The following is a 9,133-nucleotide window of genomic DNA, read 5'->3' as shown; positions in this document are numbered from 1 at the left end:
GCTCCAGCCGCAAGGCCTGCAGTCGCCGCACCAGCTGCAGCAAGGCAGCCCCCAGTTCCCCCAGACCAGCTGCCCGTGCCCCTTCTTCATCCAGGACCAGGTCCTCCGCGAAGGCCAGCTCATCCTGCAGTGGCAGTGAGCGCTGGGCCACACCCAGCACCAGTACCTCCATCCATACGCTCTGCAGTACTGACATCTGGTCAGACAGTGACAGCGAGGAGAAGCCTGCAGGGCAGTGGGAAGCAGGCCCGGCTGAGCACATGTGATACAGCCAGCAGTGGCTGGCCAACTCAGGGGAGCCCTGGGTTACCCTTACCTGGGATGCTCTTGGCCCAGCTGATGGTGACCACAATCTCTCGGTCAAAGAGGTCACAGAGGGTAGCCACGGCTGGGAGGTGTCCGTCAGGGCCTGCCGGGTCAGGCATGGCATACAGCTTCTCAGGCTCAACCACCAGCAGGTGAGATACCAGTGCATTCACAGGGGCTGCAGTGACAGGTGGAGGGCTGGGGTCACGTGTACTCCGCTCATCAGGCCCGGTGGGCCCTAGGGGGTCGAGTGCCTCCCCAGAGTCGGTCCCTGGGACCTGCCTCAATAGCAGGTGGCTAGCCAGGCAGCCACATCTCTTCAGCGAAGGGCTATATCACCCATGGGAAAGCCAGTCTGGAAAGGCTGCGTGATAGAAAACGTTTCCCTGTTCGCAGCTATACTAGGTGGTGCCTAACAGCAAAGGGCATTTTCACAAATATTTCCTGGGGAAAATGACTAGATGATGAGGAAACTGGGGGGTCCAACACCCAAAGTAACAACTATACTGCCACCGAAGGCCTCCCACGTCCTGGCCCCAGCCCAGCCCAAGGGCACCAGGGACACCCTATGTTCTCACCTGTCTTCCGGGGACCTCCAGCTACTGCCAGGGGGCCGGCAGGGAAAGGGCCTGGGAAGGGCAGTGGGTCCACCTCTGGTCGCCGTTTATACTTCTGTCGCCCACCCCGGACACGATCCAGGCGCACCCCTTAAATTTAAGACAGAACTGTGTTTATGGGGCTGGTAGTGGCTTTGCTCCTCAGAGCTGTCCTCCCTCATCCATTCACCTAAACTTCCCAGGCCTTGCCCCACCCCTCCACATGCACCCAGCTCCGCCAGCTCTTGCCCAGGCCCCTGCCCAGTGCTCACCCTCCTTGAGCATGCCCACCCGCAGGCACTTGGTGAAGCGACAGGCCTGGCAGGCTTTGCGTCTCCGCTTGGTGATCTCGCACTCATTGGAGGCCGGACAGCTGTATTCGATGCTCCCTGGCAGGAAGAGGCAGGGCTCCAGTGGCCGCCTCCCAGGGCCCGGAGAGGGCCCAGCTGACAGGAGAGCCCTGACTCGCCCCGGGCAAGCACAGGTCTGGGGGTATGGGGAGGAAAGGGAGAGCAGGATGCCATGAGCGGGGCAGGGAGGAAGCAGCTGCTGGACAGGAACCCTGACTGGACAATCTCTGTCCCAAGCCTCTAGCTAAGCCATGTCTTGGAGCCACACTGCCCTCATCCAGGGACTGCAGTGACCTGTCCATTGCTAAGTCCAGTGGTCAATTCTCAGTCTTCATCCTACTTGGCCTAAAAGGAGCATCTTCCACCAAACACTTCCTACAACTAGAAACACCTAGACACTTTCTTCTTTTCCTCCCACCTCACTGGCCACTTTATGGCTCCTACGCATCTCTCTCTCTCGAGCTCCTTCCATTGAAGAAGCCTCGAGCTATCCTTGAACATCATCTCTATTTACTCACTCCCACGGTGGTTGGACCCAGACCCAGGGCTTTCAAATGTGTAGCTCTAGCCCAGACCCACCCCAAACCCTAAACTCATACTACAGCTGCCTCCTTGACAGACATCTGCCATGCCCACAGGCATCTCAACTTAAGGTATCCTACACAGAATTGATCAACGCTTCCGAAGCCTACAACTCCATCTGTCCAGTTGTCCGAAACCACGGGATCACCTTTGATTCTGCTCACAATCCACATCCAGTCCACTGACAAAGCCTGCTGGGCTTAACCGCCTCATCCTTCCAGGACCCAACTCCTGCCCCAGGCAAGTAATTCCATCCTCAGCCAGAGTCTCTGTCACCTCACCTCACTGGCCTCTTACTCTGTCCCTGACTCTTTCAATCTATTCTCAACATAGCAGCCAGTGAGATCCTATTGAAACTACACCACAGGGGCTAGCAGGCAACATGGCGAAGGCACTGGACTCCCACTGGGCCAACTGTGGTTTGAGTCACAAACCTGGTGGCTTGCTTTCTCACTTTCCCTTTTTCTGTTTCTCTCTCTCTCTGGTCAAATTAAAAAATAAATAGTAATGAATAAAATAAAATAAATAATTTTTAAAAAACTACACCACAGCACAGCCTCTGTGGCACAGCTGGTAGTGAAATGAACTGCAATGCTAGAAGCCACATGGCCAGCTATGGGTTCAGATCCCCAGCCACCAGGCACATGCCTGAGTGCCCAAGAGCCTGCCTAGCTGGAGAGCTAGAAGGGGATCACGGCATGACCAGATCTTGCTGAGGACGCTCCTCTCCCTTCCTGCGTCCCTTCCTCTCTCCCTCTCATCCATGTGTGTGTGCTAATGCACCTACCCTACCATCCTGCCCCTCCTCTGCTCAAAATCTTCCAATGATTTCCCTTCTCAAAGTATAAGCCAAAGTGAGTCCAAGGCCTTCAAGACCTACAACCCTGCTCCCTGGACCTTCTCCTGCTCCTCAAACAGGCTGTGCCTCAGAGTGGCCACCTGTTCCTAGCCTGGAACTCTGTTCTCTTACCTCCTTTAGATCTCTCCTCACTGTCAGTTGGGGAGGCTTCCTTGGGACTCTACGACAATGTGAAACTCCTCTCTGCAGGTCCCTCCTGACCTCTGAGCCCTATCTTGTAGATTCTCTTAGCACCATTTAATAGGCCACTTATGTACTTTTCTTTTTATAGACAGATAAAACTCTCTACTTCTGTGTCAGCTTCACTAGGCCCAGAACTTAGTAACAGGCCCGGATATTGGTAACAGAGTGCTGGTGGCCCTCCCAGCTTCATGGGGCTACCACAAGGACTGAATGACACAACCAGCCCACAAGCCACTAGCACGTTTATCCTTAAAAGTACGCTCCTCAGGCTTCTGCACTCAACTCAAGACACCTCTCCTCAGGGAAGCCGTCCAGAACATCAGACCCAGCCCAGTCTCTGGCACATGCCCTCTCCTTGTCTCCCAGCACGTACCACAGCAGGGATAGGACAATGCTGTGTAATTCATTATATTCCTCTCTCCCCCCCTAGCTAGAAGGTATACTGCCTGAGGGCAGGAGTGGTCCTGCCCCCCCCCCCCTCTCTGGCCACTTTATGGCTCCTACGCATCTCTCTCTCTCGAGCTCCTTCCATTGAAGAAGCCTCGAGCTATCCTTGAACATCATCTCTATTTACTCACTCCCACGGTGGTTGGACCCAGACCCAGGGCTTTCAAATGTGTAGCTCTAGCCCAGACCCACCCCAAACCCTAAACTCATACTACAGCTGCCTCCTTGACAGACATCTGCCATGCCCACAGGCATCTCAACTTAAGGTATCCTACACAGAATTGATCAACGCTTCCGAAGCCTACAACTCCATCTGTCCAGTTGTCCGAAACCACGGGATCACCTTTGATTCTGCTCACAATCCACATCCAGTCCACTGACAAAGCCTGCTGGGCTTAACCGCCTCATCCTTCCAGGACCCAACTCCTGCCCCAGGCAAGTAATTCCATCCTCAGCCAGAGTCTCTGTCACCTCACCTCACTGGCCTCTTACTCTGTCCCTGACTCTTTCAATCTATTCTCAACATAGCAGCCAGTGAGATCCTATTGAAACTACACCACAGGGGCTAGCAGGCAACATGGCGAAGGCACTGGACTCCCACTGGGCCAACTGTGGTTTGAGTCACAAACCTGGTGGCTTGCTTTCTCACTTTCCCTTTTTCTGTTTCTCTCTCTCTCTGGTCAAATTAAAAAATAAATAGTAATGAATAAAATAAAATAAATAATTTTTAAAAAACTACACCACAGCACAGCCTCTGTGGCACAGCTGGTAGTGAAATGAACTGCAATGCTAGAAGCCACATGGCCAGCTATGGGTTCAGATCCCCAGCCACCAGGCACATGCCTGAGTGCCCAAGAGCCTGCCTAGCTGGAGAGCTAGAAGGGGATCACGGCATGACCAGATCTTGCTGAGGACGCTCCTCTCCCTTCCTGCGTCCCTTCCTCTCTCCCTCTCATCCATGTGTGTGTGCTAATGCACCTACCCTACCATCCTGCCCCTCCTCTGCTCAAAATCTTCCAATGATTTCCCTTCTCAAAGTATAAGCCAAAGTGAGTCCAAGGCCTTCAAGACCTACAACCCTGCTCCCTGGACCTTCTCCTGCTCCTCAAACAGGCTGTGCCTCAGAGTGGCCACCTGTTCCTAGCCTGGAACTCTGTTCTCTTACCTCCTTTAGATCTCTCCTCACTGTCAGTTGGGGAGGCTTCCTTGGGACTCTACGACAATGTGAAACTCCTCTCTGCAGGTCCCTCCTGACCTCTGAGCCCTATCTTGTAGATTCTCTTAGCACCATTTAATAGGCCACTTATGTACTTTTCTTTTTATAGACAGATAAAACTCTCTACTTCTGTGTCAGCTTCACTAGGCCCAGAACTTAGTAACAGGCCCGGATATTGGTAACAGAGTGCTGGTGGCCCTCCCAGCTTCATGGGGCTACCACAAGGACTGAATGACACAACCAGCCAACAAGCCACTAGCACGTTTATCCTTAAAAGTACGCTCCTCAGGCTTCTGCACTCAACTCAAGACACCTCTCCTCAGGGAAGCCGTCCAGAACATCAGACCCAGCCCAGTCTCTGGCACATGCCCTCTCCTTGTCTCCCAGCACGTACCACAGCAGGGATAGGACAATGCTGTGTAATTCATTATATTCCTCTCTCCCCCCCTAGCTAGAAGGTATACTGCCTGAGGGCAGGAGTGGTCCTGCCACCATCCCAGCTGTGTCCTCAACCTCGAATGCTGGCTAGGGCAGCAAGGCACAGTTTGGGAAGAGCAAAGGGAGGTGGTGTCCGGATGGAGGCTGCCCAAGTCCATAATGACACTGCCACTTACTACCAACTGAGTGGCCCCTACCTAATCCCTGAGCCCTCAGTTTCCCAGCTATGAAACTAGGATGATAAAAAATGTACTTATTGGAACCAGAAGTTGGTGTAATGGCTGTGTCGCTGGACTCCCATGTAGTTGACTGTGGTTTGAGTCTCGGACCCAGTGGTTTAAACTCATGCCGGGCGTGTGTGCGTGCATGCCCAAGACCCCAAGAGGAGAATGGAGGAGAAGGGATTGCAGCGTGGCCATCCGCCCTGGGCGTGATTTCTTTTCTTTTCTTTTCTTTTCTTTTTTTTCTTTTGGAGAGGTTTTTGCTATAGGGCGCGTGCGCTCGCCAGACAGACAGAGAGACATAGAGACAGAAAGCGAGAAATCACCCCCCAGGGGGGATGGTCACGCCACAATCCCTTCTCCTCCATTCTCCTCTAGGGATCTTGGGCACACACGCACACGCGCCCGGTGTGAGTTTTAAGCCACTGGGTCCGGGACGCGAACCGCGGTCGACCACGTGGGAGTCCAGTGACACAGCCATTACGCTAACTGCTGGTTCCCTGATTTCTCACTTTCTGTCTCTCTGTCTCTCTCTGTCTTTTCAAGCAAGCGCATGAGCCCTATAGCAAAAACCTCTCAAAAAAAAAATGTACTTATTGCACAGGCAGGTTGTAAGAATTAAAGAGAATAATATAGGTAAGATGTTCAGCATGGTTCATAGCATGTAAGTGCTCAGTAAATGATTGCTATTGGGCCGGCAGGTGGCGTGGTGGTTGAGGGTGCTGGATTCCCACATGGCTGACCACGGTTCAAGTCCCGGACCTGGTGGCTTGCTTTCTCACTTTCCTTCTTTCTCTCTCTCTCACTCTGTCTCTCTCTGGACAAAATTAAAAAGAAAGAAAGAAAAAGAAATAAAGTTAAATATAGTAATTCTTTTTTAAAAAATGATTGCTATTTATAGCTGACCCTCAATAAATATTTGTCAGCAGTCAACAGAAAAAAGGGGTTCCAGGGTGGGTAGGAGACACCCGAACCTGTTGGCTTACTGGTTGGTAGAGCCAGAGAGCACAGAGGGTTTTTGGTCTGTGTTTTGGCCAAGCCAAAACTTGTTGGAATGTCACAATCAGTCATGAAGCATATGTCCAAAGTTCAGTTATTAGTAATAAGCAGAGCGAACAATCTAGCTTTTAAACTCAGCCCTGGCCATAAATCAAGTTCAAATCCTGGTTCTGCCATTTTCTAACTATAAGATTCAAAGCTGCAAAAACCTCTCTCAGCCTCAGTTAGAGTAGCTGACACCTTATAAGGTTGTTGTGGTGGGCTAGCTGAGATCATAAAGTAAGTACTCAATAAATTGTTTTTAAATTATATGTGTTACAGCCCCCAGATAACTAAAGCTCAGGTAAAACACAAATAACAAGCCCACCCAAGTAATGCTTAGCTCAGTACCCTGCTCACTCTCTCGAGGTTTTTTTTTTTTTTTTTTTTTTTTTTTTTTTTGGGTTTTTCTTAGCGGGCAGACGCCCGGAGGCCTTCCTACAGGGCATGCGCCAGAGAGACAGAGAGAGACAGAGAGACAGAAAGTGAGAAATCACCCCCAGGGGTGATGGCCACGCCGCAATCCCTCCTCCTCTATTCTCCCCTTGGGATCTTGGGCATGTACGCACACACGCCCGGTTTAAGTCACCAGGTCCAGGACTTTAACCGCGGTCGACTACATGAGAGTTCAGTGACATAGCCATTACGCTTACTGCTGGTCCCGCTCTCTCAAGTTTTGTTATGCTTTCCTGAGCAAGAAAAAAGTCAGTGACTTTTCAAAGCAGGAAAGCCAAATAGTCTTTTTAAAACTCGGTGCTAAAATTTGATGTTTTTACAGATAATCTGTAAAAAACTGCTTTGTGTTGGCACTGGTGCTGCTTTGGGGAAATGGAAAAAAGGGGGGCATATTCTGTGCTGGAGAGAAATCAGCCCCTGTCAGAAGCAAGAACAAAATTTAGGAACAGGCAGAGGCTGCCTTAGAATTCATCAGAGCTACTGATGAAAGCGCTGGGCCTACAGTACCCAGACACCCAGGAAGCAGCCTGAGTCCTCTCCCTAGCCCACTCCAACCCATCCACACATCCTGGTGGCTACATTAACTATAGGGAAAAGGTTCGAAAGCCTGGGAATACCCACTGTCAACTTTGAGCCCTGCCTTTGCAGTCTGGGGATCTTCTGCCATCCATCAGGGTACCAGTTGGGTGGAGTGGGGCTAGAGGGCAGAGGGCAAAGGGTACAGGAATGGGGTGGGGGCTCACCCTGGATGGTCCTCTTGAAGAAGGCTTTGCAGGCCTCACAGGACGCCACACCATAGTGGTAGCCGGAGGCCACATCTCCACAAACCAGGCAGAGGCGTTTGGGCAGGGAGCTGAGCACCAGCTTCCCACTTCCCTGCTCGCCAGGCCCAGCCCCCTCCCCATCCTCCTCTTCCTTGTGGCCTGGGAGGCAGCGGGTAGGAGCTGGACCAGGAGCCAGGGCCACAGGGGGCTCAGTCTCGGTCTCCGAGGAACCCTTTGGACTGTCGGGGCTGGCTGGCTCTGCCTTGATGTAGAGAGGCTCAATGCCCACCACCTGGCTGGACATGGCGCTGGTCACCTGCAGGAACAGACCCGTCAGGTCACATGGAGGTACTCCGATGGGGGATGGGAGACACACTGCCACATGGGTTGCCCAACCCTGGGCCTGGGGCCAGGTTTCTAGGTTCAGCCAGGGGGAGGGAGGGGGGACAGAGTCCAAGGAAGGGCTGCCTAGGAAGAGGTCCCCCCCAGCTGTTGCCATGGGAACAGAGTCTCCAGAGCCTCCAGGGCCAGTAACTGACAGCAGGTCTACACTTGGAATCGAGGGGAAGTTTAGAAAGCCCCTGTTCCCATCAGGCCAGGGAGCAGGGTAACCTTAGCCTCCAGGCAACTCTTAACCCCACCTGGAATCCCCAGCCAGAAACAGGACACCTCCCAATTTTCTCCAGATGCCGAGGTCCCCTGGGTGATATCCCCCTCATCTGAGTATTCTCCATTCAAGAGAGAACATTGAGGCATATGGATCCACGAGCGGTTGATACATTCACACATGTGTGCTCACACCCTCACACTCGCATGGATTCCTAGGTGTCTCCACATCCCCACACAGGCTCACTTTGCTGGGAACTTTCACACTCACATTTGGCTTTACCCAATCCCAGTCCTCATACTCACTTATCCTCACAAGCCCCTCCCAAAGCACATACCCCAGGATCACACTCACACTCACCAAGGCCCCACATTCTTTTTCTCTCACACACACACACTCAGACTCTTGTGAAAACACATCCAAAGCCTTTCACACCTGACACACCACCCCTCCTGCTCCAGCATGCCCCATCCCTGCCACACCAGTGGGCGCGGCTCCACCTCCTTGCACCCCTGACCGGCACATTCACTCTCACACTTGAGCTGCCGCAGAATCCTCCACTTCTGGGGCGCCCCGCCCCCCCCAACCTGCGCACACCTATGGGAAGTTACCTAAAGTTGTTACGTCTCCCCTCCCCCTCCACCCGCGGGAGACCTCTATCAGGTTATCAGGAAGTAAATGGGAGAGCCAAGGAGAAGGAAGTTCTCCCCAGTCGGTGCGATGACCTTTGACCCAGAGAGGAGGGTGGCCCAAGGCCCTTTCGGGCGCCCCCACGTGGTCTTCAAAGCCCCTTCTCCCACTGAAAACCCTCCCCATCTTTCACCCCGACCCGCCCCTGGGACTTCCGCACGCTCCAAGTGCCGAACTGAACTCTGCCCCTGGGCTTGATCCGAGGCCCAAGCCTGACCCAGGCCAGGACCCGCAGCCTAAGCTGGAGCCAGATCCTGACCCAGAACGGCCCACCAGGACCTGGACGCTGGATCCCGCCCAGACCCTGACCCCGGCTGGCTCTCGACCAGGTCTGGACAGTGACCCGGGCCGGCCCCCAAACTGGACCCCGCCTGGAGCCC

At 53.3% G+C, this 9,133-nt stretch overlaps 1 protein-coding gene across 1 annotated transcript in view; it reads right to left on the bottom strand.

The window, feature by feature from the left end:
* ESRRA (estrogen related receptor alpha) overlaps positions 1-9,133 on the bottom strand; it is a gene marked incomplete in the record, with an annotated part of 11,927 nt that overhangs the window by 1,789 nt on the left and 1,005 nt on the right. Inside the window, 5 exon segments of the mRNA XM_014588340.2 lie at positions 1-225; positions 317-484; positions 885-1,013; positions 1,175-1,291; positions 7,436-7,772. Of these exon segments, the coding sequence (XP_014443826.1) occupies positions 1-225; positions 317-484; positions 885-1,013; positions 1,175-1,291; positions 7,436-7,772 (976 nt within the window).

The sequence above is a fragment of the Tupaia chinensis genome, unplaced genomic scaffold (genome assembly GCF_000334495.1).
Source record: "Tupaia chinensis unplaced genomic scaffold, TupChi_1.0 Scaffold000273_1, whole genome shotgun sequence".
NCBI classification, from domain to species: Eukaryota; Metazoa; Chordata; class Mammalia; order Scandentia; family Tupaiidae; genus Tupaia; species Tupaia belangeri.
Note: the sequence above shows the minus strand (reverse complement) of the source record. Positions and strands in the feature narration are given on the sequence as shown.